Source organism: Tursiops truncatus, chromosome 11 (genome assembly GCF_011762595.2).
Source record: "Tursiops truncatus isolate mTurTru1 chromosome 11, mTurTru1.mat.Y, whole genome shotgun sequence".
Lineage (NCBI taxonomy): Eukaryota > Metazoa > Chordata > Mammalia > Artiodactyla > Delphinidae > Tursiops > Tursiops truncatus.
Window position 1 is genome coordinate 96,233,322 of NC_047044.1, and position 24,186 is coordinate 96,257,507.

The 24,186-nt window shown below is 52.7% G+C and overlaps 3 protein-coding genes across 6 annotated transcripts; 1 reads left to right on the forward strand and 2 right to left on the reverse strand.

The window, feature by feature from the left end:
* The first annotated feature begins 3,591 nt into the window (after positions 1–3,591).
* VAMP1 (vesicle associated membrane protein 1) lies at positions 3,592–10,435 on the forward strand. Of its 2 annotated transcripts, none has more exons than XM_033867139.2 (5): positions 3,592–4,003; positions 6,697–6,823; positions 7,008–7,166; positions 7,841–7,892; positions 9,720–10,435. In XM_033867139.2, coding segments are annotated over exons 1-5 (804 nt in total). In that variant the 5' UTR covers positions 3,592–4,001; the 3' UTR covers positions 10,184–10,435. The 2 variants fall into 2 exon arrangements, with proteins under 2 accessions (XP_033723030.1, XP_033723031.1); XM_033867140.2 differs by having other exon boundaries at positions 3,599–4,003; positions 8,284–9,863.
* On the reverse strand, positions 10,371–18,607 carry TAPBPL (TAP binding protein like). 2 transcript variants are annotated; one of them, XM_033867138.2, is made up of 7 exons: positions 18,106–18,607; positions 17,118–17,333; positions 16,696–16,968; positions 13,893–14,237; positions 12,965–13,267; positions 11,718–11,801; positions 10,371–11,527 (listed from the first exon to the last, which is right to left on the reverse strand). In XM_033867138.2, exons 1-7 carry the CDS (start codon positions 18,164–18,166, stop codon positions 11,484–11,486), a joined length of 1,326 nt encoding a protein of 441 aa, XP_033723029.1. In that variant the 5' UTR covers positions 18,167–18,607; the 3' UTR covers positions 10,371–11,483. The 2 variants fall into 2 exon arrangements, with proteins under 2 accessions (XP_033723029.1, XP_033723028.1); XM_033867137.2 differs by having other exon boundaries at positions 17,118–17,336; positions 18,106–18,606.
* A 135-nt stretch (positions 18,608–18,742) lies between these two features.
* Positions 18,743–23,479, reverse strand: CD27 (CD27 molecule). Of its 2 annotated transcripts, none has more exons than XM_004327967.4 (6): positions 23,082–23,461; positions 22,762–22,893; positions 20,138–20,290; positions 19,844–19,933; positions 19,455–19,574; positions 18,743–19,232 (listed from the first exon to the last, which is right to left on the reverse strand). In XM_004327967.4, exons 1-6 carry the CDS (start codon positions 23,215–23,217, stop codon positions 19,108–19,110), a joined length of 756 nt encoding a protein of 251 aa, XP_004328015.2. In that variant the 5' UTR covers positions 23,218–23,461; the 3' UTR covers positions 18,743–19,107. The 2 variants fall into 2 exon arrangements, with proteins under 2 accessions (XP_004328015.2, XP_019781547.2); XM_019925988.3 differs by having other exon boundaries at positions 19,099–19,232; positions 19,752–19,933; positions 23,082–23,479.
* Positions 23,480–24,186: the final 707 nt, after the last annotated feature.

The following is a 24,186-nucleotide window of genomic DNA, read 5'->3' on the forward strand; positions in this document are numbered from 1 at the left end:
CTGCATTGTTTCGGCTGGTGCTTGGTGGCACTGTCAACCTGGAACCATTTTAAATTCTTGCTATTTTGTTTTTCGGACCAACAAGGCATTCGGGCAGAAAAGTCACAGCTTTGATGATAAATTATCTGCATATATTTAAAAGAAAAAAGAAAAGATCTCTAGTAGGCACTTAGATTCCAGATGAGCAAATTTTCTATGCAGTCCCCTAGGGGCAGTTCAGGTGTTAGCATATTTTAAATCCACTCTTACATGAGGATATAGTCTTCTGGGGTTCTGGTGTTATAGTGGGGGCCTTCTATTAGATTTCCAACCCTATGCAGGCCCTGGGTTCTGTCTCCTATGCCACAGTGGCACCCTATGAGGTCACCATGCCTAAATTCAACTTTTAAGCACACGCCCTCAAGGCAAAACAAGCTTCAGTGCTCAATTTACCTCTCCAGGTACCAGCTTTCACTTAGTTTTTTGGTCCTTAAATAGTCTATTTTCTTGCCAGTTTACACAAATGCATTTTTTAAATGATCTATTAGGCAAAGGACCTAGAATAGCTAAACCCATTTTGAAAAAGCACAATAAAGTGGGAAAAATAATTCTACCTTATATTAAGGTTTACCATAGCCACAGTAATTAAGATAGCATGTTATTGGCAGAAGGACAGACACATAGGTCATGGATCTGAATAGAAAACCCGGAAACAGACCTGCACAAATATGCCCAACTAATTTTTGACAAAAATGTAAAACAATTCAATGGAGGAAGGATTGCTTTTTCAACAAACAGTCCTGGAGCAATTGAACATCCATTGACAAAAAAAAGGAACCCCGACCTAAACGTCACACCTCATACAACAATTAACTCAAGATGGATTATGGACTTACATATGAAACAAAACTGTACAACTCTTAGAAAATAAAATAGGAGAAAATTATGAGACTCTAGGGCTAGGCAAAGTGTGACATCAAAAGTGATGCATTAAAGGACAAGTTGATAAATTGGATCTTAAAATTAAGAACGTTTCCTCTACAAAAGATTCAGTTAAGAGGATGAAAAGACAAAAGACAGACTGGGAGAAACCACTTATCTGACAAAGTACTTTATCTAGAATATTTAAGGAATTGTTAAAACTCAAAGGTAAAAGAAATGAACAAGCCAATTAGAAAATGGGCAAAAGACATGAACAGATCTTTCACCAAAGAGGATATATAGATGGCAAATAAACACATTAAAATATGTTCAACATCATTAGCCATCAGGGAAAAACAAAAATTAAATCCACAATGATATATCACTAAATAACTATCAGGATGATTAAAATTTTTTTTAAAAAAGTGACAACAACAAATGCTGGTGAGGATGTGGAAAAACTGGATTCCTCATGTGTTGCTGGTGGGAATCTAAAATGGTGCCGTCATTCTGGAAAAGAGTTCGGCAATTTCTTATAAAACTAAATATGCAAAATTACCTTATTACCCGGTAATTGAACTCTTGGGCATTTATTCTAGAGAAGTGAAAATTTATGTTCATGCAGAACTGTACATAAATGTTCATAGCAGCTTTAATTTGTAATAAGCCCAAACTGGAATCAGCCCAAATGTCTTTTAAGCAGGTAAATGGTTAAACAAATTGTGGTATATCTGTACCACGGAAATACTACTCAGCAATGAAAATTATTTATACACACAACTTGAGTGGATCTCGAGGATATTTTAAAAAAAAGCCAATCTTAGAAGGTTATAGACTGTCTGAGTCCATTTATATAACAGTCTTGGAATAAAGGTATAGAGATGGAGAACAAATTAGCAGTTGCCCAGGGTGCGGGATCGGGGTGGGTGTGGCTATACAGGGATAGCACAAGGGAGCCTGGTAGTAATATAATAGTTCTGTAACCTGATTGTGGTGGTGGTTACAGGAATCTACACACACATTGCATAAAACTACACACACACACACACACACACACACACATGCACACACACAAATGCATGTAAAAGAGGCAACATCTGAATAAGCTCTGTGGATTGTACCAATGTCAATTTCCTGGTTTTAATATTGTACTGTAGCTAAACAAGATGTTACCATTGGGGGAAACTGGGTGAAGGGGTACAGGGGAACCGCTCTGTACTTTTTTTTTTTTTGCCACCTCATGTGAATCTGGTGGCCATTTAGCCATTCATGCTGCCTGAAACAATTCCTTCCATTCTGTTTGTCTTTGAGGGTTTATAATTTGTTTTCAGTATTTACCAATTTTCATTTTGATGTAGTTTCAGAAGGGGCATGCGATAAACACATATGATCAATACATTGTGTTTCTAATTGTTTAAAGGTTTTAAGCAGGGTTGTAACATTTGGGTAGACCACCCTGGTGGTTTCTTAGAGGATGGTTATAAATGAGGGCAAGATGAAACAGAAAGATATTATATTTCATTAATTTTAAGAGGCACTTGGCACTTTTTTTTTTTCATTTTAACATCTAAATTGGGATGTTTGACTATAACTATTAGCCAGAACAGTCATACTGTATTTGTCATACTGGCTCATAAGAATCAAACTTTGCCAAATGGGTGTCTGAGGCTTGGAAGAAAATTCCAGAGACAGAAAAGGAGCATTCCTTTAAGAAATGCTGCATCACCAAAGCCCCTGATGGCATGCACAGAGGACTACATGTGTGGAAATAATGCACATGAGTAAAAAAAATGAATCATAAGAGTCAGTGTCTGAATGTGAAGTTTTATGAACACTGTTACCATGTTACTCTTTTCTGTTTTCCTTTTTATGTATTTTCACGAGAGTGAAGTATGATAAAAATCTACATTTATAGACACCTGCACTTTAAATAAATATAAAATAAAAATTCGAAGTGATAAGAAAGCATTATGTCACAGTTGATTTGCTACCTTTTAACTTATCGGGACATAAAATAATAGTTTTACAACCGAGGGCGTCCAGGTAAGGGATAATAATCTGAAGCAGGACAGTGAGACGAGGGGAGAATCCTTGAAATGCTAAGAAGGAAAAGTTGAACTATTAGAGGACAGGTAAAGATGAACGGGGAGGAAATCTACAATAGTTTCCAGGTTTCTGGTTTGGGCAACTGAATCGATGTAGTAAGCTACCTGGGAGGGTTAGGAGGAGCAGGTTTGGGGAGGGGGAGTTAGAATTAGGATACACTGCGTGAGGGGCTGGTTGGCTGTGTAGAACGGATGAACGGAGCTCTCGTATTTACTTTGGCCACGGGAGCCTGCGGCTCTGCCTTGATGGATTCAGCCTCCTCAGAGCTGTCAAAGGCGGGGAGGTGGGGTGGAGGCCGGCCAGGTCCGAGCGCCAGCGCAGTGCCTAGACTACCGAACCTCCGCTGCTCCCCGGGCTCCAGAGTCCAGGCCATAGCGAGCCGGAGCCCGCCCCCGCCCCCGCCCCCGCCCCCGCCCCCGCCCCCGCCCACCGCTGTCAGCGGAAGCGGCGTGATTGGCTGGAGACGCCGGCGCCGGCGGCCGCGAGCGGGCCCGGACTTAAGGAACTGCTTAGCGATTGGCTGGGAGGCACCAAAAAGGCCTAATTCAAATTGTTGGAGCCGCCCTTCCAGGGAGCGGGCGCCTAGTTCCACCCCGCCCCGTCGCTTAGTTAGACAGGTACGCAAACCAGAGCTGTATTGATCAGATCCTTCCGGCACCGCTCCTTACCCGAGTCAGGATGAGAAGAGAGCTGTGACTGGCAGATTTTCAGGGGCGGGCACTCTAGGCCTTATCCGGGCTTCGCTTCGGGACTGGCACCTGTCCTGGGCGTGGATTGGGCCGCAGCGTTGTCAGCGTGATCTGGGGGCGCGGCCAGCGCTAATAAAGACGAGCCGGGGTTGCAGGTGCAGTCAGTTCCACCGCAGCTAGAGCTCCGAGTGGCGGTCTGGAAGCGGAGCTCGGCGGTGCGGTCGGCTTCACCGCAGTGTTCCCCGGCCGGGTGTCTCGCCGTAGCCTCGGGAGAGGAGACGGACCTCTCCTCCTTCTGTCAGAGACATGTGAGTTGACCCTGGTGTGGGGGGCGCGACACCTTGCCAACTCTCACCCCTTGCCAACTCTCACCCCAGCGCCGGACTCTGCGGGACCGAAAATGGCGCATTGCAGCAGCTGCGGCGACGCGGGGAACCACCGCCGCGCGCCGTCCGCAGGCCGAGCCACCCCCGGGGAGGGGAGGCAGCACCCCATTCCTGCACCAGCCGCAGCCGGCACCCCATGGGCGGGGCAGGGGCGCGGGGGTCCCACATTCATTGCCCCCTCTCCTCTCACCTGCGGGGCTCCTCAGTCGAGTCTCGGGTGAAGGTGGGGCGCGGAGACACTCGGGAGGGGGCTCCAGGCCCTTTCTTGTCGTTGATTGAAGCTGTGCTTGGGGCCTCTGGAAGAACAGTCATGGGTGCACCTGCCAGTTAGTAACTTGGGTTGCTCTGCAGTCTCTAGCTTTGTGTACGCCCCTCACCCCGACCGTGACGAGTAGCCCCCGCTCTAGGTAGTGAGCAAAGCTCCAGAAACTTATCTGCCAGTTCTTCGGCGCCAGGTGAGCAGCTCACAAAGACTCAAGGGGCAGTGGCGTGTGATTCCAAGCGTCCATTCATCCCAAGGCCACCCGTATAGGAGTTTTCCTGTCATTGAGTCTTAGCCAAGTACTTGGAAGAGAAATAGAGCTAAGGATCCCCCCCCCTCCCCGCCACCTTCCCTCAGTACATTCAATTTAGTCTCTAATCATCAATTTAGTCATCTGACCATGGTCACCCCATCCCAAGATCCTGAGGGAGAACTATAGCTAGACAAATGAAGAACTTCCCTTTCTTTCTTGGAGTCCTGGCCTGGTCCTAGATGTATTTGTGTTGCTTCTCTTGGTGACTAAAAGGGAAAAGATTTACTTACGTTACATAAGGGTTATAACTATCCCCGGATATGTTACTCCTGCGTGTTCCCAACTCCCAAGAAGTAATAAGTGAAATGGTCCCTTCACATGCTTTATAACGATTTCCCTTTTTCTCTATTTGATTTCTACAGTTTTAACTGTATATCATATTCTATGCGTTTTGGCCAAGCCCTAGGATTCCTTGTGTTTTCATTTTGGGGAGGGGGAGCCTCTTCAGTTGACTGGTTCCCAGTAGCATCTATGTGGGATGAAAGGAAGGAGAAGGGGAAACCGTGGTGACTAGAAGGGCATCATGAGGTCTCTGACCTTAATCTTGTCATTGGTGCCACCAGCCTGGACTGCTTCCAAGACCAAACACTGGCTACTTCCTACTCCTTGAATTTTCCACTTTCACCAGAGAACTAGATTGTGTGGCACAGTAGTAGCATAGGAGTCTGGTGGCCGCCATAGTGTTGTATCTTTCCTTTGCCTCCTTTGTGCCTTAAAGGGCAATGGGAAAGCAGTTCTTTTAGCCAAGATGAGTCAGGTGTAATCTGCTAGTATAACCTCTCTGAAGGGTTATTCTCTTTTGAGACTGAAATTTACTTACTTAGAGAGGAGGAACTTCTGGGTATTAGTTCTATTGTGAGTAGTCAAGGCTTTTCCTTTTTGGTGACTTTGTGATGGTTTCATCCGTAGTGCATTTACTCTTGGACTGCTCCTATGAGGTAGGCTTTGTGAGATTCTGCTTCTGTTTGAGGAGTTCTTATTGTAATTTCTTTTCTCTATCAAATTGCAGAGATCTCTCTCCTACCTGTGACTTCTTCCTTGGCAGGGAAAATCTCATGCCTTAGGTTAGACTTCAGGGAATTCTTGAGAAGGTGAATTTAGCTTCCATGTGTTGGGACGTGGAGAGGAGTTTATTTTGAGAATCCCACACTGGATTATTCTCCCCTAAGGCTAAGGGAAAGGGAGTACGGTCTCTGTGCCTAGCAGTGTAAACCAAGATTTCTAGTTGGGACATCAGGAGCTAGGAGAGTCTCCTGAGACTGGATGCCAAATCTAAAAAAGGAAGGGACAGGCTGTCTCTGGTGCATGTACACTGAGGACCATTTCCAATATTTTTGCTCCCTGTCTATGCTCTTGGAACACTTTCACAATTGACACAATTGCTTTGGGCCCCAGTTCTATCTAAGTGAAACCCCAGTCTTCTCTGCCAAAAAACAAAGCAAGCAAACAGTCCTGACTCACTGCAACTACAAAGGCCTTTGGTGATTCTCCAAGTCGTCCTTACAGTGGCCACGATATACTAATCATTGCATGAAACAACCAATAACTGGCTCCCCTTCAGCGGAGTCTGTCAGCTTGGCCTTTCTTTTTATATTCAGACTTTGCAAAAAAAGAGTTGTTCAGTCTGTAAGCTTGTCCTGAGTGTTGAGTTTTTTTTGTAGGTAATTCTCCTGGATTGGAGTTTTCCAGTTTGACTTCATGTGAAAAAGGCTTCCGGGAGGCAGAGAAATGCCATTTAAGCCAAGACTGGCCCACTTGTCCCTGTGGCCATTGTGCCAGAGGATGTGTTTGAGTTTGGGTCAGAGGATAGCCCAAACGAGAGCTCTTGATGCCACCCTGGATGTCGCTGAGCCCCATCTGTTACAGGATCTTTCATCTTTTGCTTTGGACCTCTGTGCTGCATCTCCCCACTTGGTATTGCCAAGGAGCTGGAATCCCTTCTACTTGCATATAGCCGTATCACCCTTGCTTTGGTGATAGGGTTGAGAATGTATGTGATTCCTTTCTTGTCTTGGTCACTCTGTGCACTTCTCTCCGCAGGTCTGCGGCAGCTCAGCCACCCACCGAAGGGGCAGAAGGGGCTGCCCCAGGTGGGGGTCCCCCTGGCCCTCCTCCTAATTTGACCAGTAACAGACGACTACAGCAGACCCAGGCACAAGTGGAGGAGGTACGTGGATAGCTTTTTCTCTAAGGGTTTCCAAGTCATGGAAGTTGGGAAGCTTCTCTTTATCTAGAGGGGCAGCTAAAGGCTCCGGGAGACAGGGCACCCCTTAGAGTTAGGCAGGGCAGACTTGCTGTTCTCTCCCCGGCTCTGGGGGAGCTTAGCCGCTTTGCTCCTGCGCCCTGCTCAGGTGGTGGACATCATGCGTGTAAATGTGGACAAGGTCCTGGAGAGGGACCAGAAGCTGTCAGAGCTGGATGACAGAGCCGACGCTTTGCAGGCGGGCGCATCACAATTTGAGAGCAGCGCTGCCAAGCTAAAGAGGAAGTATTGGTGGAAGAACTGCAAGGTGAATGTTCTTGTCCTTTCCCCCTTATTTTCCTGGGTCTCAACACATAGGAGGCGGGAAAACCCTCAGGTTCCACAATCCTTCCCTCTCACGATCTGTGCCCTGCAGGACTCTTGGGAGGCAATCTGGGAAGCCTCCTTCTTGAGCTGCATTACCCGAATTGGCCACCAGGGCACGCTAAAGTGCTCAGAACCACTAACTGAGGGCCAGGGGAGACCCTGAGGAGTTTGGAGGGGTTAGTCAAGCTGCCTTTTCTCAAAGGACCCTGGGAAAAATTCTTACCTGACCCTTCCTGAGATACACCGACATCGACACAATGGCTGGGGTAGCTATATATTTAAATACCTGCAGCTTTTGGGAATGAGCTGAACACTTTTTGATGAAAAACGAACCAGTTGACTAAAGATCCGAAGTCTGTACCTGCTCTGGCGTTCCTTTAAAAGCCTCCGGGCAACAGGAACTAGGAGACAAGGAGCAAGCTGCAGACCCTCTCGTGTTTCTGAGAAGCTCCAGCTGTGGTGCAGGGGTTACTGTCTGATGGGGAGCACGAGGGCTTGGGAGGCCTTCAGCTGTCCTGGGGGGCGTGTGGCTTCTTCCGCCGTCCGAGTCCCCGGTCCTGGCTCCTGCCTCCTTCCCCAAATCCAAGGGCTTGTTTTTTGTCAATGTCTCCTCAGATGATGATCATGCTGGGAGCCATCTGTGCCATCATCGTGGTAGTTATTGTAAGTAAGTATCGCTGAGGTTGCTGGTTGGGGTGAAGAGGTGGGAAGGTCCCGGCGTCGCCTGCCTGCCTGCCTGCCTGGGGAGTGGGGCTGCTCTGACTGAGGTATGGAGGTCGTGGCCAGGGAAGCACCATCTGGTGCGGGAGGGCGGGAGGGCAGAGGTGAGGGACCTCCTCGGTGGACAAGCCTTCACTCTGCAGGACTGTGGGGGAAGGTCGTGGCTCCTGTTCTGAGCAAGTGGGCTGTGCTTCTTCTCACTGGCTTGGGTCAGAGGGAGACCGTGGGGATGGGACACCTACAACTACACCTGAATGTCCAGTAACCTGATGTAATTTGCCCTCTTGTTTTCTCCTCTTTCTCTTTTCCATCTGGGACTTCCTGACTCCTGTGTCCAGTCTACTTTTTTGCTTGAGAATGTGCCGCCCCTTCCCTGTTCTCCATTGCCATCCAAACTCATGTCCCTGTCCTGCTGTTTCTCCCCAGAACTTCCCCATCTGCCTTCCTCCATCCCAGCCCTGCTTCTCCATCGCCCACTCCTCCCCTTGTGTTGCTTTCATTTGCGCTCTGTCCTGCGACACTGGAAATGCTGCTTGTGGTGAAGTCTTGAATTAACTACCCGAAGAACAACAGCTGGGATCTCCTTCCTACCCTCTCATGTTCTCTCAGGTTCCCCCAAAGACAAAAGGAGTTGGAGGCCAAGGGATGGGGAAAGGGGTGTAGCTGAGGTGACGTGCTCAAGAAGGGGCCAAGACTGGGACGAGGAGAAGAGTGTTGTGCCCATGGTGTTGCCAGAAAAGGCCAGGCTGCTGGCCGGAGGAGGCTGGGAGCAGCTGGGAGGATGCCCCCTCACCTCTCCTGTGCCAGGCCTGCAGAGGAGCCTGAGCCAGGCCCAAAGTCCAGCTTGGTCCTGGTGCAGGACTCTTTTAGAAAGTCAAACCTGTTTTTCACAGTTATTTCCCATCTGTTAGTCCAAGATCTATGTCTTCAGGGATCTTACAACCTTTTACTTTGTCCTCCAGAGACCTGGAGAACACGTATTAATAGCAAAAATATCAGGACTCTCGTTCCCATCCTAGAAACAGTCCCACAAGCTCATACCTGGAAGGGGCTCTTGTCCACGTTTTCTACAGCATTCTGTATTGCTCGTGAAGGCATCAAATAATTTCATTTAGCCAAAGTTTGAGCCTCTCAATTTTAGTTACTGGCATAGATAATGAGAGAATGCCCGTTAGTTACAGAGAAACAGCGAGTCAAGGGCCTAATCTGAAAATACCAAGCTTGGAGGAAGCCACTTCTCACCCTCTTGTTACAAGCGTCCTGTACCTCCCTTGCTGTTGGTGGAGGAGGATGAGATGTCGGAGGGTAGGAGCCCTGGACCCTCTGGGAGCCCTTCCCCCGACACCACCCCCGTGTACTTGCCAAGGGCAGGGCTGAGGAGAGAGGCCCTTCCTGAGGCCCGGCCGCTCCTGAGCGGTGGGAGTCCGGTGCCCCCGCCAGCCTTGGGGCGGAGGTGGAGCCGTCAGCAGACGGGCCTGCTTGTTGACTGCTGTGCCACCACGGCGCCTTCTCGTCTGGAGCGGCCCCTCTGTTCTTCCAGCAGTACGTTCCCCTTCCAAAGCACCCCTGAATTCCCTTTGCCTTCCTCCTCTTTGCATGGTTTGTGGCACAGACAGTGGGACCTGGGGATGGAGCTGCTCAGCCTGTCTCGGGGGCCAGTGCTGGGTTTCAGGAAAGGGCACTCAGTGGGACAGACCCCGGTGAGAGGGGAGGAGGGCCGGCTGGGAACAGAACGGAGACCGCCCCACGTTCCTTCGTTCCTTCCGTCCACCAGTCCACCAGCAGGAGGCGGCTGGGCCAGGCTCGCTTTCCACGCAGCAGCATTTCGTTCCGCAAAACCATCCTTCCTCTCCCTTCGCCCTGTTCCCACATTCCCTTCGTCCTGCCCCAGGGCGGGACGGAAGAGCTGGACGAAGGCAGTCTCTGTACCCTCCCAACGGCCAGAGGCCCCTCGAAGGCCTCCACCCTCCTCTGGGCTCCCCTTGCCTAATGCAGGGGGTCACCGCTGGAGAAGAACCACCACTGTCCTCGATGTGTCCCAAGCCTGGAGCAAATCCGCCCTCTTGGCCCGCCCCGTCACAGGAATCACTTCTGCGTTTCTGTGCCATCTGTCCCAGGTGTAGTTGGCTTTGCTCTTCTGGGGACGGTAGCCCTTCTACTCTCTTTCTCACCCTGCCCTGTACCCCCCTCTTCTGTGTCTTTGCCGCCCCCCTTCCCTCCCGCCACCCATGTGCATGAGCAAATATGCAGCTATGCCTGGGGCTTGGCAGTCGCGCGAGGCCGGGTCTCCTCGGCCCCTCTTGGGTTTGCCGTGGGACGATGTGGCGTCCCCACTGTGTCTGTCATCCCCTCTCTGTCTTTTCTTCTAACCCCAATCTCCTACTTGTACAGAAATAACAGCCGTACTTCCACCAAAGGCATGTGGCGCATTTACCAATTTCCTGTATTCTGAACAAAGGCAAAACAACAATACAACTTCCTCCCACTAAACCGACTCGGCTGTTGTTTGGGTTGGGGTGAGTGCAGCAGGGCGGAGGCGTCTTGTTTCTCTCTGGTTCCTTTCTGATGGTGCCCTGCGCCGGAAGGGTGGCTTACGGGTGCTGTCGGTCTTCTCGAGATTCCACAGCTGGGTGCTGGCAGAGGAAGTGGTCTCCGCTCTCAGCCTCCGTGCCCGAAGCAGCCCAGCTCTTCAGGTGTGGGTGACAGGAAGCCACGGCAGGAAGCTGAGCGGGCATCTCACGGACAGACACCCGCAGATCTTCTTAGACATCTGCCGCCTCCTCCCTCCAGGTCCTGGGCCAGGCCCTGAGGAGGCCCCCAGGGGACACGCTCTGCTCCCCACCGTCCCCATGCATAGCCATCTTCTGCCAAGTCCCACTGTGCTGACCAGGCCCGTTTGAAAATGACTGAAAGGGGAGCTCTGTCCCCTGCGGCCAAGGCAGGGGTGTGTGCAGGTGTCCTGAAATGCCCAGCAGCTGTCCAAAGGTACAGGAGCTTAACGGCAGCCCAAGGTTACCCTGAGCGACTGGGGGGGGGGGGCGGGCCCAGGGCCGCCTCTGAGGGTCTTCGTTTCACACCTCAAGCACTTTGCCAGCCAAGTGGCGGGGCGGGCCCCAGTGTGAGGAAAGACAGGAAAGTGGAAAAGCTTTGCTTCTGAGGACATGAGGGCTTTTACTGGGACAGAGTTCAACGATTGTGCGTGGCCCTCCAACCCCCATCCTGTTCCACTGTCCCTCATCCGCTCCTTTCTTAATTTTTTTCTGCTATATTGTTCCTACCACCGCGCCTCAAACCTGGCTCATGTTTTAACCTCCACCCAGACCTCCTGCCTTCCTGCCACCCTCTCACCTCTTCACGCTTTCTCCCTTGGGTGTATCAGCCCAGGGCATGCAGTGAAGGAAGGCAGAGGCCTGCAGAAATCCAGCGCCACAGTCAGTGATCTGTGCCTTCTTCGTATCTTTCTCGGGGCCTCTTTGAGCTCTGGGACTCAGCTTCTGGGAGAATGTGACTCTCTCTTATATCTAAGGCAGGAGAGTGGCTACCCGGAGTGCCTCGGGGTCCTGGCAGGCCTTGGTGAGGTAGCTAGGAGATAACGGGAGGGAAGGAAGTTGGTGTCGGGGGGGTAAGCCCAGGAGCTGGGGGCTGGGGGGCCAGCTGGAGCTCTGGAGGCTTGCGTTTCATCCCTGGTCTGGGTGTGGCGGCACTTAGAGCAGCTGGTCTCCAAGTGAGTTCGGTCAGGGCCAGAGCCAAGGGTGCGCAGGCTCACTCTTACCTTGGCGTCTCTGCAGTCCCAGGAACAGCAGTGCCAGGAGGAAGAGGCTGCTGGCAAAAAGGACTCCAAAGGCCGTCCTCTGCTCTGTAGGGGACAGAGGTGTGGACGGGGATCAGTGGCGGGAACCATACCGAGCCCTCATGTGCAGCGTCTGCCCCGGCAGAAAGGACAGGGCGCGCGCGCCTGCGTTCACGCGTCCCTGGCCGAGGAGCTCCCATCAGCTGTTTTCCTGCTCTCACCCAGGAACCAGCACACGGTGGCGCTGGGGCCTGCTCGGTGGACGTCCGTGTGTCACTCCACACAGAATCCTCTACCTCTTCCCACCTCAGGACAACTTTTTTTCAAACGGCTTTGCACGGGAGATTTAGTTTAGATTAGCTGGTGATAGTTAAACTGGAATTGTGTAAACCACTGGGAATGATGTAAGCTGAGGCAAAACCCCAGTTTCGGGGAAGCTTACAGCCTCATGAGACACCAAGCAAGGCATTTCGAGGTGCCGACTCTTTATGGTGTAGGACCTTTCGAAGACATTCTGTGGCCTCGGGATGAAGTTCCCGCTTGAAGGCCTGCTGTTATCTGCCCATCAGTAGCAGGAGCGGGGTTGAGGCTGTAGGGGAATCGCCTATTTTCCACATTTTCTGTTTGACCATTTCCTAGGCAGGTGACCTTGGGCAAATTACTGAACCTCTGCAAGTATCAGTTACTCATCTCTAAGATGGGAGGAGTGAGGACCTGTGGAGGCCCACATCTGAGGGCTCAGTGCCCTGCTGGCTTGACGCAGACGCTCAGCGAACACCATCACCTCTCAAGCTTCACGGCCACAGCCCCCTTTCCCCACGCACCCTTGCCTCTAGCCGTGCAGGCCCCCCAGTTCTTTCTAGCCTGTTTGATAATGAGGCCTTCACACATGACGTCCCTTCGGTCCTGGTGTTCCCTGCCCCTGACCCAGCTCAGCCGGCTTGCAGGCCTCCCCGGGTCATCTTCCCTGACTGCCTAGTCTGTCCCTCCCACTGGGCTAAGCTCCTCGAGGGCAGGATGAGGAATTGTTCAGCCTTGGTCTCCAGCTCTCAGCAGTGCCTGGTACCCCAGAACTCGGGGGGTAATAAAGTCTTGGAGGACGGGGTGGGACCTCTGGAGGCTGTCACCTTGGGAAAGAAGCAGCCGACACTGTGGGAAGCAGAACAAGGCCAGAGGGCAGGAGCCGTGAGCCCAGGTGTGGTGGTGGGGAAAGGAGGGCACTCCCATACCTGGTGGGGCAACCCAGGTGTTGGCCCCCAGGGGCTCCTGCAGGGAGACGTGGGTGACTTGGCAGGTGTAAGTGGCACCCACAGAGCCAGGCTCTGCCGTCAGGGAGGAGGAGATGCTGTAGGTGCCTGCCATGCTCTGCCGGAGGTTGGAGAAGGAGGCACCAGAGACTGGGGCCGGGGCTCCACCCAGCTCCTCCCGGATCCACGTCACAGTCACATCCAGAGGGTAATAGCCAGTGACACTGCAGAGGAGGGTGGGCGGCAGAGCTTCGCTCGCCAAGCTCAGTCGTACTTTGGGGGCAGCTGGAAGAGAGGAGGAGAAGTAAAATCCCACAGGCATCACCGGGGCAGCAGAGGAGCCTAGAGCCTTCTCCTGCTGCACATAAGAGCAGGCTGTGGAGGTGGAAGTCCCCTCCTCAGTGAGGTGGCAGGCGGCGGGGGACAGTGGTGGTGAGGGGCCTGCCTGGATGCACGACATAAGGGGGTAGGATTCCCACAGGTAACTGAAAAACAACAGCAAAACCAACTAAAGGTTGGCTTGCTTCTTAGCATCACCACAAGCCAGTGATGTTAGAGGCTGTCCTGTTGAGACAGGCCTCCCGGTCGGGCCGCTCCCACGCCTCTCCTCGCTTTGCTACTGCTCCTCCTTTGGACGTGGCCCAAAAGGACGGGGGTGACTGGAGGCAGCCGGCCAGTGCGGGGCAGCAGGATCCTGGGCTGGGAAACTTCTCAATGGAATTATCTAGAGCCCGACGGGAAACTCCACCTGATGCCATCTGCGCTTCTAGGATGCAGACGGCATTCAGGCTGTGGGAATGCAGTCTGCCTCTCAGGAAAGCGCCCTTGTGTTTGATCCCATTCTGGAAGACACTCTCAATAGGTACATCCCTTTCCCCCTCTTCCCGGCATAACTGAGTCCTGGCCTCACCTTGGACGTTGAGCTGGATGATCTGTTGAGCTCGGTACAGGGAGGTTGTGATCTCGCAGATGTAGGTCCCCTCATCCTTCAGAGTGAGGCTGGGTAGGGTGAGGGAGGCGTCCCCAGCCATGAGCAGCTGCTGAGGCTCCAGGGTGGCGCCCTCCCGCTTGGCCTGCCCCTGCCCCTGCCCCGTGGCCCAGCGGTACACCAGGTGGCCACTGCCCTTATGCTGCCGGTGCCACTCCACGCTGGTGATGCCCAAGCCTGGTGCCATGGAGAAGCCACAGTGCAGGGAGGTTGAGGACCCCAGCAGGAGATTCAGGGACGGGGTCTGTGTCGTCACCTGGAACTCCACTGTGGGAGAAAGAGGGTGATTGTGGGCCGCTCTCTCCTTGAGGCCACCTGATCTCTGAGCTGTGGCAGGCTCGGGGTGTGTTGAGAGGCAGCATGCATGCGTGGTACTCTTAACCATTTTGGAGTCACTTACCCCTTGCACAATCTGATGAAAGTTACAGACCAGGCAAATACATATGCAAAATTATGGCTTACTGGGACTTCCCTGGTGGTCCAGTGGTAAAGAATCCACCTTCCAATGCAGGGGACGCAGGTTCGATCCCTGGTCGGGGAACTAAGATCCCACATACTGTAGGGCAACTAAGCCCACGTGCCACAACTACAGAGCTCGCGTGCCTCAATGAGAGAGCCTGAGTGCTGCAAACTACAGAGCCCACGCGCCCTGGAGCCCACGTGCCACAACTAGAGATGGAAAACCTGCATGCCGCAACTTGAGAGAAGCCCACACACCACAACGAAGATCCCGCATGCCTCAACGAAGACCCCGCATCCTGCAACTAAGACCCAATGCAGCCAAAAAAATAAAAGAAAAAATTTTATATAAATTTATAAAAAATTTTGGGTTACTGTTGACCCTCAGGTTAAGAACTACTGGAGTGGCTTCCCTGGTGGCTCAGTGGTTAAGAATCCGCCTGCCAATGCAGGGAACATGGGTTCGAGCCCTGGTCTGGGAAGATCCCTCATGATGCGGAGCAACTAAGCCCATGCGCCACAACCATTGAGCCTGCACCCTAGAGCCCGCGAGCCACAACTACTGAGCCTGCACGGCTAGAGCCCGTGCTCCGCAACAAAAGAAGCCACCGCAATGAGAAGCCCCCGCTTGCCGCAACTAAAAGAAAGCCCGCGCGTAGCAACGAAGACCCAACGCAGCCAAAAATAAATTAAAAAAAAAAAGAGCTACTGGAGTTGCAGTCAGCTTTCAGAAGCCCGGCTCTTCCTTTTAACTCCCTCTTTGGCCTGGGCAAGCCCCTCAGTGTTGCCGACCTCATCTGCTTAGAGCAAGGCTGCTGAGGAGACTAAAGGAGACAGAGCTTAAATACACAGTGGTGGTGTGTGAGCCAAACGGGCTGAACCCCAGACTAATGAGGAAACAATCGGACAGGTCCCAATGCTGGGACATCTACAAGGCAGTGGCCCGGCCTCAAAATAGTTCAGGCTCTGAAGACTGTTCTGGAGTAAAGGAGGCTGAAGGGACGGGACAACTAAATACAACGCGCAATCCTTGTCTGAATCCTGGACTTCAAAAACCAAAGCAAACCCCCCAAGGCTATAAAGAACACTACGAGGGCGATTGGAGGAGTTTGAATTTGGACTTCATATTTGATAGTAGTATTGTATCAATTTTAAAATGCCTTAAGTATGACAATCAGGGGCGGACCCAGCCATGGTGGGGGAGGTGAGGATGGTCCGCCCTGGCAGGCAGGCAGGAGTGTTTGATCACTGACATGGTTCATAACTGCCAGTGTAGGCTGACGGTGAGGATACGTTCGTCCATTATCTGCACGCTGCACCCCCCTTACTGCCTGCACCCCGGGTAGACCACTCCCCACCTTGGGTTGCTGCCGAGGCGATGGTGTTATGATTATGGAGAACATTCATGTCTTTGGTTATAAACTAACACATGCTATGCATGGAAGCATTTGGGATGAAGTGTAGAGATGTCTGCAGTTTACTTTCAATTAGTTAAGCGGAGGGGAAGTGGAGAGAAGATGAGGGAGGGGGAAAGGATGTGCAAAATGTTAACAACTGGTGAATCCAGGTGCACGGTATACAGGTGTTTATTATCCTTTCACCTTTTTCTGTAGGTTTGAAATATCCCAAAATAAATGGGGGCAATGCCTAGCTATGCTAGGACTACGGTTGACACTGGACAGACATGAGGACCCCTTTTTTGATGTAGCAGGATAAATTTAGGTTGGACCACAAAATAATCTGAGTGTTCTGAAGCTTTCTAAGGATACAAGGGTAGGCCCCTAATCTTCTCTGGATGTGGTTGTCTTTCTTGGAGGCAAAATATTGGATTCCATGAACTTTGGAGAAACCTATCATCATGTTCTCAATTTTCTGTGCCCTCTGAGATGTGCAAGGTTGGAGAGAGCAAGGACCAGGTTCTACTGATAGGAGATAATGAACAAATTCTGCGGGCCTGTGCTCTCCTCTCTCATCTTGACCAGGCTAGCTGTTCCCTGGGAAAAGCTGGCACTCTGCTCACTGAGACAGCTGTGGACAGCATATGCAGGTAGAGCATCACATGCCTTATTTCCTCAAGTCACCTGGCCAGGTGAAAATTATCCCCATTTGGGGTCTTTAGGAAGAAAGGACTGAGGCCTAGGGGACACCCTGAGATGACCAATGTGCACGGAGGTGGACTTGTCCCCTTCCTTCTCCTACTATTCCCCCATTTCTGACCCCTTTAAAAAAATTAAAACTTTCTTTCTGCTACTTTTCATTTTCTCACCTTCAGTCCGCACAGTCCCCTGGGGGCTCAGGGGCAGTTTCAGCATGGGATGCAAGACAGCCCCATTCTCAGCATCCCCAAGGGTCTTCATCACCATGGAGATACTAGGTCCCTCTCCAGGCACTAGCACGTTAGTGATGAACCAGGCTGCCGTCTCCACCGTGGCCTTGGGCCTGGCCTGGAGAAAATAGCGGGAGATCTCACAGGTCACCTCTTTGCCGCTGCAGTCAGCATGGAGCAAGGCCTCGGCCTGGGGAATCCGTATCAGGTTCACTGGGGGAGAAGAGGGCAGCACAGAGATGGAGCTGGATAGAGAACACCTGGGCTGATGGGAAGCAGGTGTGGGTGGGTGTCCTTGGGAACTGGGCTCAGGAACTGGAAGGAGCCCAGAAGGACTGGGACACAGGGTGGAGGGCTCTTACCTGAGGCCTCGAAGGTAATGAGTGGGTCGTCCTCGGCCAGTGTGCCCCCTTGGAAATCCGTGAGGCCTTCCAGCGAGCCGTCGTCCGGCACTGGCACCTGCTTCAGCACCAACAAGGCCTTCACCATGTTCTCACTGCTGGCGAAAGCTCCACGGTGCCCACCTTCCCCCATCAGGAAGCAGTCCAAGATCACGTCCACTGCCCGCCACTGCCTTTCTACTGCAGGGAACAGGCTGGGATGAGCACCCTCTTGCCCAGAAAGTTACTTCTATACTTGTCGAGTCATCAAGGGGTAATCTTCCCCGTTCCTAGCTGCCTCTGCGTCCAGCTCTGATCCTGTTTTACCCAGAACCAGCTTTCTGCGAAACACCTGCTTCTCCAGGTACATACTTCTTGGTGTGAATTATTTAAAGTCCTGATTTCCCTTGCTCAGAGGGATTTAAGAAGCTTATTTCCACCTATCAATGGAAAGCTATCTCTTCAAAGGAATTCTCAGCAAAAGCAATATAAATGAACAAAACTGCATTGGGAGAGGAGACGGGCTTGGATGCTAGGGCGTTGGCAGCCGTCTCAACTTCCCAGTCAGCCCCCAGGGTCTGCTCGCTCCGTGCTTTTTACAGGTGGCCTTCCCCTCCCCCACCTCTGGGGAGCACCTACCCCCCTCCGTGATCTCCTAGCTAGGGGCCCCCCTTCCTCTCCTGAAGGTGTCCGCTCCCAGGCCAGCTCCCTCTCCTGTAGGCCAGGGGGCCCACCACATCCACCGAGGCGGCCCCTCATTCCTTCGTTTGGCCCTTTCCCCAGAGTTCTCAGTCTCTCTCCCCGGCACAACTGGTTCCTTCCGTTACCAGCCGCCCAGTCTTCCGCCTCCTGGGCTTAGAAGGCGATTGGAAGCCATTCCCGGCCCCTTTCCCCTTCTGCGACCTCGGGGAGGGTGGCTACCTGATGCTTCTTTAACCCGACACGCCCCACCAGCCAGCCCCCGACTCACCGGCGTCTGCTGCCCCGGAGAGAGCCAAGCAGACCAGCAAGCACCACCCCTCGGAGCCCATGGGGGCTGCTCTCAGGCCCTCCTCCCCCGCCGCCCCTCCTCGTGCCCCGCGCCCGCCAGGTCCGGGCTGGAGAAGGGGCTCCAAACACGCCTGCCTGGCCGACCGCCTGGCCCCGTCAGTCCTCTCCGCCTACTTGGCTTTCGCTTTCACTTTGAGGAAGTGTCACCGAGGCTGCCTTGGCCTCCGGCTGAAGCCATTGGTGCTGGAGCCAGAGTCTGCTCACTGTTCTTTCCTTCCACCTTCTCCTCCGCAAAAAAAAAATCCCCCGGTGATTTCAGGACCTGACTTCACCGCGTGCGCCCTTTTGCTCCCGACCAGCCCCAAGAAAGTCGAGATAAGGGACGGGAGGCAGGGTGGAGGAAGGGAGGGACTGACAACAGACTCAGCTCCCAGGTAGCCGTGACCTTTCCCCACTTTCTGTAGGCGCCTTACCTGCCCGCCCCCGCCCCTGCCCTCGCCCCCGCCCCAACCCGCGTGGGCCCCAGCGCGCCTGCGCGGGAGAAAGCTCCGCCCTCAGATCGCGGGTCAGCGAGGAGGGTGGGTGTGGCCTGCGTGGGGAGACTGAAATCTCAGAGCTGGAAAGCTGCAGGCGCCTCTTTATTTTGTCGAGTTTCTAGGTCAGCGGTACACCACGTGGGCCTACCGTAGGCGGAAGTATGTCTTCCACCTGGAGCCCTAGCCCTCTTGCAGCACAGGGGTGCAGCTGACACACTCGGGCTCCCGCTTCCCGCCCCCCACCTCGTTCCCCTGGGTCCTCGCCACTGCCAGTCTCGAAAAGGCACACAGGACAGTTTCCCAAGTCGGCACACACGAAAGGGTCCCGATGAGAGGGTAGTGCTGAAATTGGAGGTGCCGGCTCTCGATCCCCCTGGATGGCGGGTGGGTTGAGATGGAGGCTAGGACTTGACTGCAGTGACGGCCCCCCTCCGCCGAGCGCTGGCTCAGGGGTAGGAAGCGGGCTCTGGTTTTCGGTAATCCTCCTGAATGGGGATGGCACTGCCCTCCTCCTCCCTGGGGCAGCTGTAAGGACAAGGCTCTGCAGGCGCCACTGGACCTTCTCTCGTGTCTGAAGAGGGAGAATCAGATGAGTGTTGATCGGCGGTGGAGGATGGGTGAAGGGAGAAGAGGTGAGCAAAGGCGGGCTGTCAGGAGGGCCCCAGCTTACAGGAGGGGAAGAGAGGCCACAGGGTGCTAAAGATGGAGCTGGAGAGATTCAGTGAGGTTCCAGATAGGGAGGCAAAGCCGAGATGGTGGGGTGGGGTGCAGAAACCTGAATTTTGTCTCTTACTTAATCTATATTTTCTTTGTTGATGGAGGAACAGGGCTCCGACTATGGTGAAAGCAAGAAACATTCCAGAGAGGAGCACAAAGATGCGGATGCAATCCGTGCTGCACAGGGACCTTTGGGCTGTGATGGGATGGGCAGGGGTCACAAGGGGGTTTGGGGGAGGGCCTAGCCCTTGACTCCCCTCAGCCCAGCCCTCTGTCACCCCTGCCTCTCCCCTTTCCCCACCTTCCTCCCCTGCCCCCACCATTGGACCACGTCCTTTCCTAATCCCTGGACTCTGCTTCTCCCTCTTCTTACCCCTGTTCCTAGGAGCTTTCTGGCTGGCTTCCCTCCTGGACCCTCCTGTGTGCATTCTCTCTCTTGGGGTGGGGAGTGGGGAGAAAACTCACGTGACCAGTGGGTAGAGAGAGTTGGGGCAGGCAGCCACCTGGAATCAGCCAGAGTCCGCATATGCTGGCCTGTCCTGGCCTCTGGTACCGCTGGAAAAACAGAGACAAGATGGGCAGCCGCAGGGGGCCCCAGAGGGCACAAGGCTAGGCTGAAGGCCTAAGCGAGCCTGGGGGTGCGAAGGCCGAGACAGGCGGACGAGGCAACGTATGTGGGGCTGGGCATGGGAGAGGCGGTGCTGGTTGGGGTGTGACCCTTACCCCCAGTGACCAGACAGAGGGTTGCCTAGAACTTACCTTTAGCATAAGGTGAGTGGGAGGGTTGTGGGTGTGGGCCTGGGGCCTGGGCTGGACCAACACACTCTGTACACTCCTTGTCCCTGCACTGCCAGCCCTCAGGGCAGGCACACTCCGAGTTGGCGGTGAGGGAGCAGTTTCGAATGAGAAGACCTGGCGACAGAGGAGAGGGAGGGAACACACAGGGTCCACTGGCTTAATCCCCTCCCTCGCCTCCCAGGCCTGCCCCTCCCCCACTGTCATCCAGTGCCTTTGCCACTTGTGTTATTGTTATTCAAGAAAAACTCGGACCTTTTAGAAAATTCACGGTTCAGAAGTGGAAACAGCTTACATGATTTTTCCTCTCACTCACTGATGCATTTAGAACTGCTTATTGAAGTATACTTATAGAGAGGTATGCATGTCACAAGTGTAAAGCTTGAGAACTGGGACGAATTGGACTCACAGGTGTAACCAGCACCAGATTAAGAAACAAGATGACCAGTCGTGTTCCTTTTTAGTCACTAACACCGTCCCCACCAAGAATAGCTACTGACTTCCTAACACCACAAGTTGGTTTTGCCAGTTTTTGACCTATATGCATGAATCAAGCGCGTGTGCTCATTCGTGCCTGGTTGCTTTTACTCAGCTCTTTGTGAGATTAATCCAGTGTTGAGTGTGATTGCAAATCGTTCATTCTCACTGCCATCTAGTGTTCCCCTGTGTGAATACAACACCATTTATTCATCCGTTCTACTGTTGGTGTGTGTTTGGGTAGTTTCCAGTTTTTAGCAATTGGAAATGGTGCTGCTGTGGTCCCCAATAGGTTTTTAACTTTACTGATATCCTTTGCCTCTAAAATATAATTTGTATTCAAGTGTAGAGGTCAGGTGCTGGGTGGCTGCCAATCGGTGATACTGGGGGAGGTAGGTAGGAAGGGCGCCGCATGGGTTTGGGTTCATGGGTGTTTGGGGGTGAGAAGAGAAGTGTGACTCTGGGGAAGGTGGCACCCGGATGTGGGCCAGGCCTGAGTGGGAGCCTGGTGGGGCAGGGTGCACTCATGAGAACCCAGGGAGAGGAGCCCTGACAGGTGGGAGAGGGGTGCAGAAAGGGACGTCTGAGGATACCAAAGACTACCATCAACCCTCCCAATTTCTTTAATGTGCGCCTTTTGTCAGGAAAGGGTGTAAATTCCTTCTCATCTTTATGCCCCTGTGGCATCTCCTTTCTGAATTCTGACTCATGGTTGCTACTAGAACTTGGTTTCCTTGTGGCTCACCAGGAATTGTGAGCCAGCCTGGATAAGGATCTGCACAGGAAGAGCAGTGATGGAGGAGGGAACGGTGGTGGTGGAGATGGAAATAGGTAGGGAAGGTGAAGAAGATCAGGGAGGGTATCTGCCCAAAGGGATGGGAAGGGTTAAAGAAGGGGCTGGGATTGGTTAAAAAATGAGTGAAGTACCATTGTTTTCAGTGGAGTCTACAGAAACCTGGGAGTTCTCTTCGCCATGTACAACCTGTGCACAGAATTCCATGCTGATTGCAGGCACTTGTCCATCTTACAGATGGGAATACTGAGGTCCAAGAGGACCAAGCCCATTCAGCCTCTTTCCAGTGCCCTGGAGTCCTGCAGCCAGGTGCTGCCTGAGTGCTTCAGGGATCTGTGGGCTGAATCTCACAGAGGAGGATCGTGGGCTGGGCTGGGCTGGAGCAGAGTGGAGGGAGCTCCGACTGGCTCAATATTAGGAAAAGGCCTTCTACTGGGGCCTGCAGAGTGAGTTGGGGAGGCTTTGACTAAAAAAAAAAAAATCCCCATCTTGCCCAGATTGTTGCCAAGAAGAGAGAAGCACCCATGAACAGTCATATCTGTAAGTTAAGTAGACTGAGGAATGCCTCTGGTGTATTTCTTATGTTGCCGTTTGACTGATTTGCAGCAACAAACCCTTGTATTTATTTTCAAGAATACAGTATTAAAAGGCCTAGTCAGTCATTTACAGGCGAGTAATGTGGTTCAGCTAAATCGTCCTCAAAAGTGTCCTGCTGGAGAATATTTGTTCAAAGGGGCCACTTTAGATCTGCTGATCTATGTACAGTTGTACATACATAGTTTCTAAAATTCTAGCTAAAACAGAGAAATGATGAAAGTGTTCATAACCCAGCTGCTGATATTTCATTTCTTAGTTTTAAAAAAGATGAAATTACAAAATACATAAAGACACAAGCCACATACACATTCATTCTCCTGAATTGGCTTTTGGACAAAAAGGGGATGTTATCCACTGACTGGGATCGTTATGTCCTTAGAAAGGTGTATTCCAATTTCCAGACCAATATGCACTCTGAGAATACGGCCCGTTCATCAGTGGGGAGAGGCTTGTCTAAGATCTCGGCTCCTACAGCAACTTCCTACTTTGTATTGTCTTGATCCTAGCCATAGACCCCTTCTCAGCAGACCCTCAAACTCTGCTTGCCCCTTCCCTGAATCACTTCACAGCTCTCCCTACCACATCAACACACACCGCCCAGGGCGCCCCGTTTCCCACCACAGGCTCCACTTGCCGTAGCCTTGAAGCAACTGAAGCTCCTACTTGCCCCCTCTTTGCTTCTCCATACCCACTTTGCTCCCCAAATGCTTGCCCATCTCACCAGAGTTACAGTGCCGGCAGCTCTCACAGTGGGGCCGGGTATGGTGGTCTGGTGAGAAGGAGACCCCCGGTGTACACGGATCGCATTGAGTAGCCTTTTCATGCTGGTCACATTCCTTCACCAGGAACGTTCCTGTGAGCAGAGGTCCAGGGTCAAAGCCCAAGGAAGGCCGCTCCCTCACCCTCTTCAAGGTGCTGCCTCCTGGCCTCTGCAGGATTCTGCTCCTTGCTTGAGCTCAGACTCCCTCCCTGCGTCCCTCCACCCCAAGCCTGGTCCTCTCTCTCCATACTCAGCTAGACCCTGGCAAGGCCTCCTCTTACCTGGCTCGCACATCTGGCAGCACCGTTCTCCCTGAGCCAGGTAATGCTTTTCCGGACACCTCTTGGAGGCTGGGGTCGCTGAGAGCACTGCCAGGGGCCCCAGAACCCACAGCCAGCAGGGAGGTGGCCGGGCCATGGCTACTGCCCGGGGAGCTCTTCCCGCCCTGGCTGCCGACTTCGGGCCTTGGGGGAGCTGGTACCTGCCCAGCCAGGCGCTGGTGCCTCTTCTTTGCACCTCCCGGGCCTGTTTTCTTGGAGTGGTCCCCGAGTTGGGTGGCAGGCTGACCTTTGATGCAGTTGAAGTTCTACTGTAGCTGTTTCTCGCTCAGGCAGCTACCGCCACCCCTCCCCCTTTCCCATGCGCTGGGTGCTGGGAGAGCATTAAAGGGGAAACTGTCAGAAGACCTGCTCTCTTCAAAGACGCCCCCAACACGCCAGCCGCTCCGTGGCCTCTGTCTCTCTTCCGCTCGTGAAGAATTTAACTCTGCCTGCAGCTTTTATAAAACGTTGGATGCACAGGGACACGCACGCTCCTATTCAAGCACCTGCACACGAAGATGCCCACGTTGCCCCCTGTTCACAGCTGCGTGTCCCCACGCCTCTTCCCACACCACTTCTTACACCAAGGTCAGCGGTTTAGGGAAGGAAGGGAAACCAGAACTGAGTGCGGGTCCGCACACTCTTATCTGAAACTCTTGGGGATGGGATACATTCAGAATTTTTCAGATTTGGGAAGAAACCAGCATCACACGACACCCTCACGGGGCTGGAGCAGCGCTCACCACCAAGCACAGCGTTTCTGCAGCAAAACTGTTGACTCTTTCAGTGGGGTGGATAACAGCTATAGCCAGCCTCGCATCAACTGACGTCTGGTTTCACGGCCAAAAGAGTTTGCTATGGGATTGATTGTTCAGAATTGCAAACAAGGGACTTAAACCTGTGTCTCCTCTCTGTCGGGCTGTCTGCTAGGAGCTCACACATGATCGTTTAACCTTCCTGCCAGCCTGTGGTACGGGTGCCACCCATTCCCAGCTGGCCTCCCTCACCCTACTATCATTTTTTTTTTTTTTTTTTTTTTTTTTGCGGTACGCGGGCCTCTCACTGC